The sequence below is a fragment of the Stomoxys calcitrans genome, chromosome 2, assembly GCF_963082655.1.
Source record: "Stomoxys calcitrans chromosome 2, idStoCalc2.1, whole genome shotgun sequence".
NCBI lineage: Eukaryota > Metazoa > Arthropoda > Insecta > Diptera > Muscidae > Stomoxys > Stomoxys calcitrans.
The window spans coordinates 70,518,796-70,538,003 of NC_081553.1; the positions used below are offsets into that span (position 1 = coordinate 70,518,796).

Below are 19,208 nucleotides of genomic sequence, written 5' to 3' on the forward strand. Positions count from 1 at the left end.
TGATCTGTCAAATACTAATGCATGAAAATCCTAACCTCAAAAAAATCACCCTTTACAAAATTTCAGCTCAATATCTCTATTTTTAAAGACTGTAGCGTGATTTTAACGGACAGATGGACGAACATGGCTAAATCGTCTAAGATTTTTTCGCTGATCAAGAATATATATACTTTATATGGTCGGAAATGGATATTTCAATGTTTTTCAAACGGAATGACAAAATGAATATACCCCCATCCTTCGGAGGTGGGTATAAAAATCGGGTGATGCACATATTTATTATCTTTCGTGCTGGATATAACCGCAATTGGATTACAACGAGATAATAACCATCATTCGTATGGAATTATTACAGAAGGTAAAATATGACCATACTAATTGAGATGGGGTTTATAGCCAGCCCAAGAACCAATTGCCTACTCCCCTTCACAGATTACTACTCAAACTAAACATTCTATATTTATCTTGACTTTCTAAATTTACTTTGTTTTCTGGGAAACATTTAATAAGATCACAAAATTTCATAGCATCCTAAATAATGGCAATTCCATTGGTGCTTCCCGACACTCCCTCGATGGTAAGAAAACACCCAAACCAGGATTAATGAGTTTGTTAAACTAAACCACATTGATTAGAGAAACTTTTTAAAGCACAAATCTTTTTCGCCCCCGACACTGAAAACGTCATATACAACATCATTTGTTAGCTTTGCCTCATTGAGGTCTTATTACTTGCCGCAAACCCCTCAAAAAAAAAAGTTAAAAAAAAAACAGGAAAAAAAACTGTAAGCAAATGCAAGTCCAATACCAACCAAAAATCAATAAAAATAAATTTTCGTTATATTTCAAAAGACTAAACGGCCGAAAGTAGGATGAAAGCAAAAAAACACAACTTTAGCAACGAAATTTATGGGGCAACATTATTTAAACTTTTTTTCTTATCCCATTTCCTTTTTTTACACAGCACAAAAAAAAAACAGAGAAATAGGAACAGCACAAGAACTCATTGCAATTTGGTCAGTATTTTTATGTACTGCTTATCATATCCTTTTCCCCATATTTTTTTGCCTTTTCAAATGGCCTTCATTCCATTCCCTTAGGCTTTGCTGGGCCGCCTGTTATAGGCCTATGGCCCATGGCCATGGCGATGGCGATGGGGATGGCAGCAGCAACACTTTGACCGATGACTTGAGTTTCGATTGGATCCGTTTCATTTCCTTTGCAATTTGTTTTCTTCAACTTCTGCTTAAACTTTCTTAATTTCTATGCCTTCGTTCGTTGTTGATTGTGAGCTACACCACCATCACTGTGGTATGGATGACCATGGGCATTTGTTTGAAACGACAAGAAGCAAAGCTGGGTCCGGTTAAGGCATCCATAGATAATAGATGCCTAATTTTCGACTTTATAGGTAAACAAATAAGGATTGGCTAAAGCCGACCTTTTGATACCCTACACCACATTGGGTATGCAGGGTAAGTCGTCGAAACTAAATTTGGCTTAAATTTGAGATGTAGAATTTCGACCAAAATCCAAACGAATTGTGGGAGTTATGGAAAAAATTGTAGTGCAAAACATTGAGAAGATCGGTTGAAAAATGCGTTTGCAAAGGTCTTTAAAGGGAAAATCGGGAGATACATATAAATGGGAGCTATATCTAAATCTGAATTTCGATCAAAATAAGGTCGTTTTGTGGTAGTCGTAGAAGAGAGCGTAGTGCATGCTCTTGCGAAAGCTCTACAAGTTGATATCCGGCGAAAGATGTATATATGGGAGCTATATCTGTATCTGAACCGATTTCTATCACATTCACCAGTAACGCCGAAACTAATACGAGACTCCCTTGTGCCAAATTTCGTGAGAATGAGATCACAAATGACGATAGTATTGTAGTGTGAGTTCAAATCGGAAACACATATGTATGGCAGATATAACCAAATCTGAACCGATTTTTTCCAATTTCAGTAGGCTTCGTCTCTAGGCCAAAAACGTGGCCCGTTCCAAATTTGAAGCTGATGGGATGAAAATTGGGAATTGTACTTTGTACACAAATTAACATGGACAGACAGAAAGACAGACGGCAGACAGACAGACAGACGGACGGACAGACAGACAGACGGATAGAAAGACGGACAGACAGACGGACGGACAGACGGAGAGACAGACGGACAGATAGACGGACAGACAGACAGACAGATGGACAGACAGACAGACGGACAGACAGACGGAAAGACAGACAGACGGATAGACAGACAAAGAGACGGACAGACGGACAGACAGACATACAGATGGATAGACAGACAGACGGACAGACAGACAGACGCACAGACAGACAGACAGATAGACAGACAGACAGACGGACAGACAGACGGACGGACAGACAGACGGGCAGACAGACGGACAGACCTACAGACAGGCGGAGAGACAGACAAACTGACAGACTGACAGACAGACGGACAGACAGACAGACAGACTGACGGACAGACAGACAGACAAACGGACGGACAGACTGACAGACAGACAGACAGACAGACAGACAGACGGACGGACAGACAGACGGACAGACAGATGGACAGACAGACGATCAAACAGACAGACGGACAGACAGACAGACAGACAAATCCGCAGTTTTAGTTCGATTTGGCTGAAATTTTGCATGTGGTGTTCTGTCATAACTTTCAACAACCAAATCGGTCTATACCCTGATATAGCTCCAATATAAACCGATCTCCGGATTTGACTTCTTGAACCCCAAGAAGATGCAATTTTTGTCGGATGTGGCTAAAATTTTGCATGTAGTGTTCTTCCAACAACTGTGTTAAGTTCGGTCGAAATCGGCGTATAACCTGATATAGTTCCCATATAAACTGGTCTCCCGATTTGACTTTATAAGTCCTTATAAGCCGCAGTTTTTGCCCGATTTGTCAGCAATTTTGCATGCGGTGTTCTGTTGCGACTTCCAATAACTGTGCCATATACGGTCCAAACCAGTCTCTCGAACATCCTTGTTTCGTTTCAAAAAGCTTAAATTTTTGCTAGTTTCACAGATGTTTGGTATGTAGAATAAAATATGCCCTTCAACAAAATTTGCAAATGCAAATGCAAATTTTGCCCATGAACATTTCACTAAGGAACAAGGGCAAACATCTCACATATCAATGAGGACATTCCAATTCAAGTTTAAGCTCAATGATTAGGGGCCTCCTTTTTATAGCCGAGTTCGAACGGCGTGCCGCAGTGCAACACCTCTTTGCAGAGAAGTTTTACATGGCATAGTACCTCACAAATGTTGCCACCATTAGGAGGGCGACACCTCTTTGGAGAAAAGTTTTACATGTCATAGTACCTCACAAATGTTGCCACCATTAGGAGGGGAAAACCACCACTGAAAATTTTTTTGATGGTCTCGCCAGGATTAGAACCCTTGCGTTCAGCGTCATAGGCGGACACGCTAACTTCGCGCTACGTTTGCCTCCAACAACAAAATTTATTTTGTATAAATTTTTAGCAGAATCAATGGTGGTGGTTTCCCAAGGCCCGCCATAAAAACTGATATTGGGTCTTGTCTTCTTGAGCCTCTAGAGGGCGCAATTCTTGTTCGATTTGACTGAAATTTTGTACGTAGTATCATTTCCAACAACAATGCTAAGTACGATTTAAATCGGTTCATAGCCTGATATAGCTGCCATATAAACCGATCTCCCAATAGGACACCCTGAGGCACGGGAGACAGGTACCACTGTAGGCGACTTGTATCTCCTGCTGACAAGAGCTACTTCTGCTAAATCTTCAGTGCTTAGCGACGGAAGAAGAAAAGCATTTAGACTAGCCTTTGCAAGAATACAGGCTCTGTGTCTCCCATTCCCCGTACCTCTAAGAAGTTTATATTCCGGAATTCTTAGTCCACGTACCCTTCCTCTACACACCCATGGTTCCTGGATAAGAACCACGTCAAATCCCCCAGCCTATCAGGAGGACCTTTAGTGCCGCCAAAGCGGCCTTTCAATGAAGGAGATTTATCTGTAGACATCGGACCATAGTCAGGATTCAGAACTTCCACCACTGTAGTGTTAGCCTCGTCTTCTGAATCCACCAGGAGTTCATCCTCACAAGATTCGTTAGAACTTGTCATGATGAGCTTCCGTACGCATCCAGGAGCAGGTGAGAAAGCTGTGGGTATATAAGATTTGGTCTGCCCCAACTTAGCACGTTTTTATTTTATGTCAGCAACAAAATTTCTCAAATTAAGAGTTCAGAGGTTGATAACCTTTTCGAGAATTGCTAATCTATTAATAAAGCGTAGATTTTTGTTAAATATGTAGTTCAAGGTTTGCTAGCAGGAACTCAAGCGAATATCCTTCGTATGTCTTTGTTAATTATTTTAAGTCGGCTTTGACCGATTTCCTTTCCTTTTGGCCTTTTCTTGATTTTATTCTTATTTCCTTTTTTCTTTCTTCATGTTTAAGACTTTATTCCATTTGCCCAACTAATGGCATTAAGAACACTTTGCCTAGCACTTGTAATTAATTACAAAATTTAATTGAAATCCACACGCAACTCTTGCCATTGCCATTGTTGCTGCTGTTGTTGCTGCTGCTGCTTTTCCAGCTGGTTGGAATAAGCAGCACAACAGTCCAATTGCACAGATGAACAAGAAAAAATCAAGGAAATTGAAAAGAGAAGGAAAGAAATAAATGAATAAAAGAAATTTGGAAAAACCATTTGAGTTTAATTTGCAATGGAAATGAAATTAGTTGCAAACATTTCTTTTATGTTCCATGGTGTCAAAAGTTTCGATGGGTACATAAATCTCTTTGGTGTGTGGCCACAGAGGGGGGGAAAAAAACCAAACTTACAAAAATATTCAAAAGTTTGCCTAAGCCGAATGCAAATATGAATAAAGATGGGGCTAAATGTGCAATGCTGCATTCATCCCAAATACCAATTACAAAAACTGTCTATTTTAATTGCCAGATACAAAATTTAATTGAATGCAAGCAAAAGCTGAATCACATGCTGGCTATCACTTTTCGAAAAAATTCAATACGAAGAGTAAATGGAATGAAATCCAAGAAAAATCGTACAGAAATCTAAGAAAGACCAACTATGGGGAGTTCAGTGAACAGATGCAAGGCAACTAGAATGTGCAGTAAATCTTGCTTCTGTATGCATTTCTGATGCCAAGTCCAGAACGAGAACGACAGTAGAAAACCAACCTGTTTTGGTAGGCCAAGAGAGATAGGGGGCCAAACACTGCAAAAGGCTAGGGTATACCGTGAAGCTATAAGTAGGTTCAAGAAGGAGTCTAGAGTCTTGTTAGGATCTCGGCACACCTAGCTCCTTGAGTATTAACGATGGCATTTGCCCAGAAAGCAACTAAAAGATAGTGGAGCTTTTGATAGAGACGTATTTTCCAGGTAGCCAGAAGGAGGGCGGTGATCAAAATATCAAATACGCACAGGAGTGCATAAACGGATGATGTCATCAGTGGCATTTTCCGACGAAAAGGTAGTCCGAACGGATTGCACTTTTCACCCATTTCTATCGTCCGAACCGAATGAAATCAACACGGCACTACTGCAGGAGTCCCTTGTAATTATCATCACATGGCTAGAATAGATTTTCAGGACAAATCTAGCACGGTCCTACATACTGCACACCATAGGAATCTAAAGGTGATCTTTATTCCAAAGACTTATTGACAAACTACAGCACGTTAAAGAACTGTAGTAAGATCGGAATTTTATCATATTTATCTGAAGGTAAGGAATGGATTGACATTGGAGAACTTCAGTGGGAAATAACGCATAAATCAATGAACACAGCCCTCTACAAAGTGATATGAGAGGTCAAGCAGTTCCGACTGAAGCATTACGCCATGACGGCATTCCTGCAAAACGTCGCACATTGGGAGAAAATTAAAAAAAAAAAAACTACTAAAAATATGCAGTGTGAGAACGTGTAGAGATATCTATGGATATTCAAATTGAAAAAATTCTAACAAAGAAACGAATAAAGATATCTTAGCAGTTCTTTTTGAATATTGCAGACGAGAGCGTCCTTAAAAAATTAACAGGTAAAAGCGTGCTAAGTTCGGCCGGGCCGAATCTTTTATACCCTCCACCATGGATCGCATTTGTCGAGTTCGTTTCCCGGCATCTCTTCTTAGGCAAAACAGGATATAAGAAAAGATTTGCTCTGCTATTAGAGCGATATCAAAATATGGTCCGGTTTGGACCACAATTAAATTATATGTTGGAGACCTGGGTAAAATGTCAGCCAATACGAATAAGAATTGCGCCCTTTGGGGGCTCATGAAGTAGAATAGAGAGATTGTTTTGAATGGGAGCTGTATCGGGCTATAGACCGATTCAGACCATAATAAACACGTATGTTGACAGTCATGAGAGAATACGTCGTACAAAATTTCAGGCAAATCGGATAATAATTGCGACCTCTAGAGGCTCAAGAAGTCAAGATCCCAGATCGGTTTATATGGCAGCTATATCAGGTTATGAACCGATTTGATCCATATTTGGCACAGTTGTTGAAAGTAAGAATAAAATACGTCGTGCAAAATTTCAGCCAAATCGGATAGGAACTGCGCCCTCTAGAGACTCAAGAAGTCAAGACCCAAGATCGGTTAATATGACAGCTATATCAGGTTATGGAGCGATTTGAAACATACTTGTCACAGTTGTTGGATATCATAACAAAACACGTCCTGCAAAATTTCATTCTAATCGGATATGAATTGCGCACTCTAGAGCCTCAAGAAGTCAAGACCCAAGATCGGTTAATATGGCAGCTATATCAGGTTATGGACCAATTTAAACCATACATGGCCCAGTTGTTGGCTATCATTACAAAACACGTCGTGCAAAATTTCATTCCAATCGGATAATAATTGCTCCCTCTAGAGGCCCAAGAAGTCAAGACCCAAGATCGATTTATATGGCAGCTATATCAAAACATGGACCGATATGGCCCACTTACAATACCAACTGACCTACACTAATAAGAAGTATTTGTGCAAAATTTCAAGCCGCTAGCTTTACTCCTTCGGAAGTTAGCGTGCTTTCGACAGACAGACGGACGGACGGACGGACGGACAGACGGACGGACATGGCTAAATCGACATAAAATGTCACGACGATCAAGAATATATATACTTTATGGGGTCTCAGACGAATATTTCGAGTAGTTACAAACAGAATGACGAAATTAGTATACCCCCCATCTTATGGTGGAGGGTATAAAAAGGTGTTAAGTTCGGCTGGGCCGAACTTTGGATACCCACCACCTCGGGTATTTATGTAAACCCCCTTTCGTCACAATCCGGTGAAATTGGATAACTTATGCACCCAAATTCGGCACGGACATTGACTTATACCTATTAGACTAATAGGTATAAGTCATTGTTGAATTTTGTATTTCAAATTTCAACAAAATAAATAAACCTTTAATAAGCTTCAGACCTCTAACCGGCATATCGGTCTATATAACAGCTATATGTAAATATAGTCAGTTCTGAACCATTAAGGGTCCTATGTTGGGAGGCGTAAAATTACTCAATGTTTCAAATTTCAGCGAAATCGGTTAAAAAATAAAGCGTTTATGGGCTTCATACCCTTTATCGGGAGATCTGTCTGTATGGCAGCTATATCTAAATATAATCCGATCTGAACCATATTTGAGACTGGCGTCGAAAGAGCTAAAACTACCCACTGTTGTCGGCGAAATCGGGTAATAAATAGAGCTTTTATAGGCTTCAGACCCTTTATCGGGAGATCGGTCTAGATGGCAGCCAAGGGGGGCCCTCGGGCCCGAGCCCCCCCTCAAAATGACTTTGTCTATAGAAAAAAAGTTAAATTAAATTTATTCTAAACTCAACCTTTTAGTAAAATATTTTTAAAACCAGTAAGGAAGGGCAAAAGTCGGGTGGTGCCGACTGTATAATACCCTACACCTACCCTATAAGTACAAGGTGGGAGCTATATCCAATTCTGAACCAATTTTGATCGACCTCGGCCAGCAAATATGTTCACACTGTAATAACTACGGTTGACAAATGACAACATTATTGGAAATTGCCCAAAATCTGACAAGCATATATTTATAGGAGCTATATCTAATTCTGAACCGATTTCGAGCAAACTTCTCAGATAATGTGGAAGTCGTCGAGCAAGGCGTTGAACAAAGTTTTGGGTAAATTGGATAATAAATGCAATTGCAATGGTTGTAGGAGTGAAAATCGGGCGATATATATAAATGAGAGCTATATCTAAATTTGAACCAATTTCTATGAAATTCACCAGTAATGTCGAGAGTCATAAGGAAATCCGTCCCGCCAAATTTCGAGGGAATGGGTTAACAAGTGACCATTTTAATGCATTTTTTCTGCAAATCGGACGAACATATATGGGAGCTATATCTAAATCTGAACCGATTTCAAGCAAACTTCTTAGATATTATGGTAGTCGTCGAGGAAGGTGTTGTAAAAAATTCATTGGGAATTAGGAAGATTGGTCAATAAATGCGCCTGCAATGGCTCTAGGAGTTAAGAGCGGGCTATATATATATATGAGAGCTATATCTAAATCTGAACCGATTTCCATCCAGTTCACCAACAATGTCGATAGTCATAAGAAACTCATTCTTACCAAATTTCGAGAGAATCGGTTTACAAATGACCATTTTATTGCATTATTACTGCAAATCGGACGAACATATATATGGGAGCTATATCCAAATCTAAACCGATTTCGAGCAAACTTCTCAGATATTATGGTAGTCGTCGAGGAAGGAGTTGTACAAAATTTTGGAAATACTGGTCAAAAAATGCGCTTGCAATGGCTCTTGGAGTGAAAATCGGGCTATATATATGTATGAGAGCTATATCTAAATCTGAACCGATTTCCATGAAATTCACCAATAATGTCGAGAGTCATAAGAAAATCCGTACCGACAAATTTCGCGAGAATCGGTTAACAAATGACCATTTTATAGCATTATTACTGCAAACCGGACGAACATATATATGGGAGCTATATCCATATCTGATCCGATTTTTTCCAATTTCATTAGGCTTCGTCTTTAGGTCGAAAAACATGGCTGTACCAAATTTGAAGATGATTGGATAAAAATTGCGACCTGTAGTTTGTATACAAATTAACATGGACAGACGGACAGACAGACGGACGGACAGACAGACGGACGGACAGATAGACGGACGGACAGACAGACGAACAGACCGACAGACAGACGGACATAGCTAAATCGAATCAGAAAGTGTTTATGGATCGATCGGTATGCTTATCAATGGGTCTATCTCTCTTCCTTTTGGGTGTTACAAACTAATTCACTAAGTTGTACTACCCCGTACCACAGTAATGGTGTAGGGTATAATGACAAAATGTCATATAAAATATATAATATTCTACAGAGACAACATTTTGATCAAACCAGGACCACTTTAAAATTATTTTTCTTAAATAAAAATGTTTAATGCAATTTCTTCTAAAGTCAAAACTACAGCGCAATACTTAAACAAAACTTTATCACAATTTTACCTAAAGACAAAATAAAGATTCGCCAAAACTATCACATTTTGAAGGCTTTGAAAGATTAGAATCGGCCTATAAATAGACTGTTGAGAAGCAGTACAAAATTCTGTTCAGTTCTGAATTTAACCAAATATCAACGCCGATGGACCAGTTCTGGAACCAAGTGGCGATCGCAATTTCCAAAAAAAAAGTTTGAGGTATCTTTATTGGCATTATTTTGCAATTTTCGATTTTGAAAAAAATGTGTGGTGAGCCACCTCCCGGCTACGCCCCTAATGGCAGCCATATATAAATATAGTCCTATATGAACCATATTTGGGGTTAGAAGTTGGAAGGTTTAAAACTACCCACTGTATAAAATTTCAGCGAAATCGGATAAAAAATAAAGCATTTATGGGCATTAGACCCTTAATCGGCAGATTGGTCGATATAGCAGCTATATCCAAATATGATCCGATTTGGCCCGTTCACAAAACTTAACCAGCGTGCATCAAAAATACATGTCTGTGACAAGTTTCAGCTCAATATCTGTAGAGTGGTTACAACAGATGGATGGGCAGAGCGACAAACACACGGACATCGTTAAATCGTCTTAGAATTTTACGGCGATCCGAAATATATATACTTTGTAGGGTCGGAAATTGATATTTCAATGTATTACAAACGGAATAACTAAATGAATACGTCCCCTATCTTAGGATGGTGGGTATAAAAATACTGGCAGAATTTTTTACAAAATCTCCAAGATTCCCCTTTCGGGTAAAGATGGTTTCAAAGTCGGCATTTGTTAGTTAATTTGCTGTGGAGGCTACAAATATTGTTCTTAGGTATATTTTTGGGGCTAAACAAGATATGCTCTTTGGTCATTCCTCCAAATTTTACATAGTACAGTTGTTGCATACAGAAAATTTCTTGAACAAAATGTTGAAAACTTATCAATTTGTTATTTGTTTAGACTAATTAGAATTTAATTTATGCAAATTGAACATCGCAAATAGAAACATTGACGTTGTTCTATAGTATTTAGGTATTCTATTTTATTGCGCATTATTTCTCATATCCTAACACGATGTTCGTTTTGAGAAAATTTTATGTTTTTATTAACCACAACACATATTTGCTAAAATTCCATTTAAACCACCAACATATTTATTTTGCTGTTTTTTGGATCTAATATAAAATCGATTTTACGATTCATTGGTTACTTCAAAGCATAACCTTTTTTTCACCCCATAGCCAAAGTCGAAATTCCCCAACTAACCATTTCAATATTCATAGAGCTGAGGATTAATTTTCTTTTGTTCTCTAAAAACCACATGATTAAGTGTATACTACCTACATGTAATGAGAAAAAAAAATGCACAATACATTGAAAGTTTCAATGCAGGCTGAACAAAAAATACAAAACCAAACTAGGCTTCTTTCATCTTCATTTTGTGGGAAGATTTTCTAAGATTAAAATCTTTTTTATTGGGAATGAATGAAAGAATGTTTTCCTCAACACCCCATGCTGAAGTTTATACGCCTTCATCAGGATAAGCTGTAAATGGCATGTTGAGGGCATGAGAATGGTTGCTAAGCAATATTTTAAATAGCAACAAACCCGTACCCAAATGTGGTTATATGAAATGGAATTTGTGGTTGAAGGCCTGAAAGCAAATACAACTTGTTGTTGTAGGCCATATGTGTGTGTTGTAGTTAGTAACAACAAAGAGATCGGCACTGCCATCAACGAGGTAATCGGTGCGACCGAAGATCAAATGTATGTGCACCCGAAGGCCATACACAGCAGAGAGCAACGAAGGGAATTCCTCTGCCTACCAGCCCAACGAAGCTCACTGTGATAAATGAACTTAACTTAAAGCGGGAGAACAGTGTACATGACAGCTATATCCGGTACGCAAGTCGAGGGGCGTAACACAGCTCATTGTGCTGAATTTCTGCAAAAATTAATACTAAACATGCGCTTTTTATCGGCCCAAAACCTTAAATCTGGAGATCAGTATATATGGCAGCTATATCCAAATTAAAGACAGATCTGGGCCATATTGAACAGGAATGTCGAAGAGCCAATCCTAACGCACTATCCCGAATATCATCGAAATCGAATAATAAATGTGGCTTTAATGGGCCTAAGACCTTAAACTGGCAGATCATTATATATGGGGCCTATATAGGCTATATCACGATTGTAGTTCGTATTTAACCTGCCAATGAATAAAGAAATCTAGGCAAAGTTTCAGCTCAATATCTCTCTTTTTAAAGACTGTAGCATGATTTCAAAAGACAGCCGGACAAAGGGACGGACATGACTAGATCCTTTCAGATTTTCCCGATGATCAAGAATATATGTACTTTCTAGGGTCGGAAATGGACATTTTGATGTTTGCAAACAGAGTGACTGTAGGAGTTTTTTTCTCTTTTTTATTTAAGTTACAAAATTAAAATCAGTTCTTTTTTTTTTTCATTCACAACGTTACAATAAGCACACAAAATTTATTTGATAATAATCACAAAAAAATATATATAATAATTAAGTTCGCTAATCTTAGCTTATGTAGATATATATCATTTATTTGTACAGCAAGGCAGTTATATAGGCGACTAGAGCTAAAACCAGACTGTTGTTTCAATCATTTGCATTTCAAGGCAAAGTCAGTGCATATGCACTTAAATTTTAGTGTTATACTGCTACCTGCATTTAAGTATATAAACAAAATGTTTCATACAGAACCCTAGCTAAAAGTTCAGTGAACATATGAAAGCCGCCACAGCAACGAAAAAGAAACAAATCATAAGTGTTTGGCAGACAATAACTGGCCATGGATAGCAACAAATAGACTAGCATAATAGACATATAACAAAAAGAACATCAGCAAAGCAACAGAGAATTCTTAGGTCCTCATGTACCATCGGACATTAAGGTGGTTCTTATTGTTAGAATCATTAGATTAAATATTACAGACAAAATAGATGATTAATATAAAATGATAAATTTGTAAATACATAAATGAAACAATAAAAAGATATATCAAAAAATAAAATAAAAAAAATAGAGTAAAAATACATAAATTTCCAACATTCCCCCGCACAAAGAACAACTGTTCTTTACAAAGTTAAATAAGGGGTTTGAGGTGTTTTATTCGGTTTTTCTCGAGATCACCGTGCTATGCCTCGACTCACAGCAACTCATTTTTGTTAATTTGTAGTTACTTGAAAATTATCTTTAATAGGAAGAAGTGCGATTTTTGAAACTGGTCTCTTGTATGTTTTTCCATTTGAGAAAACTGAAACAACACGTACTCGACCATCTGAACCCGGATGTACTTCAGAAATGCGAGCCAAGGGCCACTGGCCAGGGGGTAAACGCTCATCAAACACTAGAACCAGGTCTCCAACTTCAAGATTGTTTTGTGGTTTAAGCCATTTTGGTCGCGATTGAAGACGGTTCACAAACTCACTAACCCAACGCTTCCAGAACTGTTGTTTTAGTCTTTCAACCACTTTCCATCGAGTGAGACGGTCAATTGAGCAATCAAGGAGGTTTTCGTCTGGGATTGATAAGATAGGCTCACCCACAATGAAATGTGCTGGTGTTAGAGCGGTGCAATCATTGGGATCAGGAGATAATGGGCACAAGGGTCGTGAATTCAGGCATCCTTCAATTTGGGCTAGCAGAGTTGTGAGCTCTTCAAAGGTTAAAATACGGTTCTCCATGGTTCTTCTTAAGTGGTGTTTGGTTGACTTCACCCCTGCTTCCCATAACCCGCCAAAATTGGGGGAGGCTGGTGGTATGAAGTGCCATTTCGTTCCATTGTTTGCCAGTATTTCATAGAGCTCTTCTGGAACCGAATCACGACTTCTCCGCTGCAGAATCTTTAACTCTTTATTTGCCCCAATGAAATTTGTACCACAATCAGAGTACAAGTCCGTACACACTCCACGGCGAGAGGTGAATCTTCGAAAAGCAGCTATAAATGAATCCGTAGACAAACTTGTAACTGCTTCCAGATGCAGAGCTTTCGTTACCATGCAAATGAAGAGACATATGTAACCCTTCGTCGTGACAGAATTGCGAGCGGTTGACTGTTTTATAGTGATTGGTCCCGCATAGTCTACTCCACTATGTTTGAATGGGCGTGTTGGCTGCAGGCGAACGGTTGGAAGGTCACCCATTATTTGCTCAGCTGTTTTTGCTTTATACCTGAAGCACGTTACACATTTCCTTTGCACCTGTTTAGCTATATTACGGGCCGATATAATCCAAAATTTCCGCGTTGCATATGCCTGCATCTGAGTAAGTCCGCCATGAAGCGTCTTCACATGAGCATCTGAAAGAATCAAGCGAGAAAGAGGATTGTGTTTGGATAATAAGATAGGATGCTTATATTCATAGTTAAACTTAGCTTTCTGTAATCGACCTCCAACCCTGAGAATTCCATTTTCGTCAATAAATGGACACAGCTTTGCAATTCCGCTGGCCTTCGATAACTCATATCCCTTCTGCAGGCAAGTAAGTTCATCATCAAAATCCACACGTTGAGACAAAAATATTAATAGATTCAGTGCACCATCTAATTTTTTCGTTTTAAGATAACCAAACATTCGATGTTGTGTTGCTGTTTTAATGTTATGGTAGAATCTTAATATAACTGCAGTGATTCGCACCAGTCGTGTCAATGAAGCGAATTTACTGAGCAATTCAGGATAATCAGGTGTTGTCACGAGATTGATAACAATTTTTTGTTTCCGTTTTTCTAGATCAGTTTCGTACGAGCTAGTAGGTTGTGGAGGCCATTCAGATTGAGAAAGAAGTAGCCATTCAGGCCCGGACCACCACAGTTCGTGGTTCACCAATTCTGTAGCTGGGATGCCTCGAGAAGCACAATCGGCAGGGTTATCGTGCGTTGATACATAAAACCACTCAGAAATATTGGTATATCGCTGAATATCGGCCACCCGATTGCCAACGAAGACATTCCATTTCGCTGATTCGCCCCTTATCCAACATAGGGCTGTAATGCTGTCAGTCCAGTAAAATATTTTACTAATTTCGCGATCCAGCTGATTCTTAATTTTGTGCATAAGCTTTGCCAAAAGATTAGCTCCACACAACTCCAACTTGGGTATCGACAAAACTTTTAAGGGGGCGACTTTAGTCTTCGACTGCAAAAGATGTACGGTAGGCTTCTCATTACATAGAACTTTTGCATAGACAGCAGCAGCAAAAGCAGTCTGTGAAGCATCACAGAAGCCGTGTAGCTCAATTCTGCTATATTTGAAGCATCCAATCCAGCGCGGAATCCTAATGCGCTCTAAATTTATCAATTCGGCGATGTATTTAGTCCAATAAGTTTGAATAGCAAAAGGAACCCTGTCCTTCCAATCAATACCTTCCAACCAAAGTTTCTGAAAGGTGGCCTTAGCGTTAATAGTAACTGGCGCCAACCAGCCTAAAGGATCATAGAGTTTCGAAGCGTCTGATAGAAGGCTGCTCTTTGTAACTTCATCTTGACTTTGGAAGTTGACCTTGAATGTAAAAGAGTCGCCTCTGATGTCCCAGGCTAGTCCTAGAGCCTTGACTAAATTCTGCTCTTCAAAAGCGATCAAATCCACCTTCTCTCTGAATTCGTCGGGTATATGTTCCATAAGTTCGGTTGAGTTTGAGGTCCACTTTCTCAAATTGAAACCACCCGAAGCCAATAATTTTACCAATCTTTCCTGAAGACTCTTTGCCTCGCCTATAGTGTCAGCACCAGAAATGACATCATCTACGTAAGTATCCGTCTTCACAATGTCACACGCCTCGGGATATGTGTGATATTCGTCCTTAGCCAGTTGATGTAATACTCTAATTGAGAGATAGGGAGCAGGGCTGGTACCGTATGTCACGGTCTGTAGTTCATAAATATTTATGGACGAGTCTGCCCCACGCCACAAAATTTGTTGGTAAGGTTGATGGCGATCTATTACCTTGATCTGTCGAAACATTTTTTCCAAATCAGAACGGAAACCGATTTTATATCGCCTCCAACGAGTTATAATCGTAGGTAAGTCATTTTGAAGGGCAGGCCCAGAACACAACTCATCATTAAGTGAGGAATATGGTGGCCTCTTGCTGCTTCCGTCAAATACAACACGAAGTTTGGTGGTGGAACTGCTCTCCCTTAAAACACCGTGATGTGGCAGAAAGTAACCGTGTTGTCGGAGAGCCTGGGGATAAATTCCAATGTTTCTCATGTGCCCTAAAGACTCATATTCTGCCATGAAACTCCTGTATTGCAGAGCCAAACCGTTGTCTCGATCGAAGCGGTCTTCCATACTTTTCAGTCTTTTAAGTGCAAGAAAATCAGTATGACTGAACTTAGGAGCCTCCTTCCCATATAACTCAGACTTAAAAGGTAGCGCCACCGTATATCTACCGTCCTTTCCACGACTGTAAGTTCTCCTGAAGTATTCTTCACACAAATTATCCTCTTGCGTAGATGCTCTCTTTTCCACCAATTCTTCTTGCTCCCAAAATGCCTTCAGCAAACTATCCAGAGAACACATGTTCACATTCACATCAAAGGAAAACCCTGGGGAAGCTGTTGGACCAGAAACAACCCAACCAAAATGAGAAAGCTGAAGAAATATACCCTTTTTAAATTTCCTCTGCTGTGGGAGTAATATGTCGCCATATAGGTCACCACCGATCAATAAATCAATTTTATCATTACCATAAAATTGAGGATCGGCTAAGTGATAGCCTTCCAAATCTGGCAACTGACATCGACCAATAGGACCTGGATGATAAGATGTCAGTGATGGCATCACAAATGCATTGCTCTCAAGTCTGAACCCTTTCTCATATGAAGAAATGAGACAAAAGTTGACATAGCTCCGAACAACGATGGACTCCCCTCCTATTCCATTAATACGAACATGGGTACTACTCCTCCTGAGTCCTAAAAGCTGGGCCGCACTCTCCGTGATTAAAGTAGCCTGGGCACCCTGATCCAAAATCGCTCGTAGAGTAAAATCCCCGAAATGGGTCTGAACTATGACACGCACCGTGGCAAGCAGTACATTTGGCATGACAATCGAATTCAATACGGACAAGTGGCAGTTAAGGTCTGGGGTGGCTGACTCGACAACATCAGCAATATCAGCTGATGCAGCAGAAGTGGAAGCAGACGAAGAACTCGCCAACTGCCTGTCATTGGAGAACTCATTGTGCACTATCGTGTGGTGAGGCAGTTGGCAAATATGACAACGAGTATGTAAACGACAATCCTTAGAAAAATGGCCAACATTCAAACAATTCCTACAAATATTCTTGGAAAAAATTAAGTCGCGCTTAGCCGTGGAGGACTGAGCAGCAAATTGGAAACACTTATACAAAAGATGTCTTTTCCCACAGCAAGGACAGTTGTCATCATGACTTGATACCAAATGAACCCTCCGTGTCTGCAAAGGCCTGAAAGAGTTATTAAAAGGTTTCACAGTGGGCCTAACCATAGACAGATCATGGTCGTTAACAGACTCCAACGTACGGAACGTGGTTTCCAAAAATAAAAATAGCTCCTCAAGCTTAGGTATCTCCGTCGATGCCTTCAATGACCGTTCCCACTCCTTACAGGTCTGAATATCCAGTTTAGAAACAGTTATATGGATGAGAATAGGACCCCAATTCCCACAATCTATCTGCAATGTAGTAAAAAAAGCAATACACGTCCTAGTCGAATCAAGAATATTCTTTATGCTATCACATGAACCATCAGATTTCCTAATATCAAATAGCTTCCGGAAAATCGTATCAGAAATCTTCCTTTTATTATGATATCTTCTAGTAAGAGCTGACCAAGCCAGCTGGTAACTTGTATCAGAAGCAGGATAGTCGTTCACAATGGACAATGGTGTATCTTTGCACGAACCCTTTAGATAATAATACTTCTGAACATCAGACAGACCCTGGTTGTTGTGTACCACTGAAACAAACATATCTCTATAGGATATCCAATCCAAATAATTTCCAGAAAAAACCGGGATATCTATCTTGGGAAGGCGAACATCATTCAAAGAACTATCACCTCTATGGGACGAAGCATGAAACGTACTAGAATGTAGGGTAGGCGAAATAGTGGCATTAAATTCAACCATAGCATCCAGCAATTTACCTTTGGCTATCATAAAATCATGACAAAAAGCAAAATAAACATCCTCAGACAAATATGGAACATCACTTGTCGAAATTGAACTGTCGCGAATATAATCGTATATCCTCTCATGGTTGCTTTCGAACAATCTATTTATTTCCTCAATCTTATCCAAAACGGTCTGCGATATTCCACGGGTTCTAGAAATAGTGGGCAGTTTCTCATATTCATCCATAAAACGAGACAACCTCGTAATTAGTAGACGTTGGTCCTCTATAGCTCGGTCAAGATCCGGCATTGTGTCACAAAGTAATCAATTAGTTGCTTGTCTCTTAATTAAATTTAATTTACTTCTTGCCTTTTTATCTTTTTATATAAAGTTATATGTTTCTTCTTTTCATATAGGAAATATGTCTTTAACTTTCCCGGGTTTCGGCACCAAATTTAATGTAGGAGTTTTTTCTCTTTTTTATTTAAGTTACAAAATTAAAATCAGTTCTTTTTTTTTTTCATTCACAACGTTACAATAAGCACACAAAATTTATTTGATAATAATCACAAAAAAATATATATAATAATTAAGTTCGCTAATCTTAGCTTATGTAGATATATATCATTTATTTGTACAGCAAGGCAGTTATATAGGCGACTAGAGCTAAAACCAGACTGTTGTTTCAATCATTTGCATTTCAAGGCAAAGTCAGTGCATATGCACTTAAATTTTAGTGTTATACTGCTACCTGCATTTAAGTATATAAACAAAATGTTTCATACAGAACCCTAGCTAAAAGTTCAGTGAACATATGAAAGCCGCCACAGCAACGAAAAAGAAACAAATCATAAGTGTTTGGCAGACAATAACTGGCCATGGATAGCAACAAATAGACTAGCATAATAGACATATAACAAAAAGAACATCAGCAAAGCAACAGAGAATTCTTAGGTCCTCATGTACCATCGGACATTAAGGTGGTTCTTATTGTTAGAATCATTAGATTAAATATTACAGACAAAATAGATGATTAATATAAAATGATAAATTTGTAAATACATAAATGAAACAATAAAAAGATATATCAAAAAATAAAATAAAAAAAATAGAGTAAAAATACATAAATTTCCAACAGTGACAAAACGAATAAACCCCCATCCTTTGGTGGTGGGTCCGTCCGTCTGTCTGTTGAAATCAAGCTACAGTCTTTAAAAAAAAGAGATATTGAGCTGAATCTTTGCACAGATTCTTTTTTTGTCCACAAGCAGGTTAAGTTCGAAGATGGGCTATATCAGACTATATCTTGATATAGCCCCTATATAGACCGATCCGCCGATTTAGGGTATAAAGCCCATTAAAGCTACTTTTTTATCCGATTTTGCTGAAATTTGGGACAGGAGGGTTAATTTGGCCCAGGGGGTTAATTTGGCCCAGGGGGTTAATTTGGCCCAGGGGGTTAATTTGGCCCAGGGGGTTAATTTGGCCCAGGGGGTTAATTTGGCCCATGGGGTTA

The 19,208-nt window shown here is 39.1% G+C and overlaps 2 protein-coding genes across 3 annotated transcripts in view; both read right to left on the bottom strand.

Moving 5' to 3' along the window:
- LOC106089393 (octopamine receptor Oamb) overlaps window positions 1-19,208 on the bottom strand; it is a 409,732-nt gene that overhangs the window by 118,425 nt on the left and 272,099 nt on the right. The gene's annotated exons all lie outside the window — the stretch shown is intronic.
- On the bottom strand, window positions 4,536-18,001 carry LOC131994689 (uncharacterized). The gene is made up of 3 exons (XM_059361497.1): window positions 13,141-18,001; window positions 12,869-13,068; window positions 4,536-4,607 (listed from the first exon to the last, which is right to left on the bottom strand). The coding sequence occupies exons 1-3, from the start codon at window positions 17,999-18,001 to the stop codon at window positions 4,536-4,538; spliced, it is 5,133 nt and encodes a 1,710-aa protein (XP_059217480.1).

Bases quoted from the DNA above. Each gene is read 5' to 3' on its own strand.
- LOC131994689 (XM_059361497.1), bottom strand. From the start codon at position 18,001: ATGCCGGATCTTGACCGAGCTATAGAGGACCAACGTCTACTAATTACG. The intron at 13,069-13,140 runs GTGAGCCTATCT...CTCGATGGAAAG, and splicing joins ACCAGCACATTTCATTGTGG to TGGTTGAAAGACTAAAACAA. The intron at 4,608-12,868 runs GTACGTGTTGTT...TATTCCAACCAG, and splicing joins ATCCGGGTTCAGATGGTCGA to CTGGAAAAGCAGCAGCAGCA.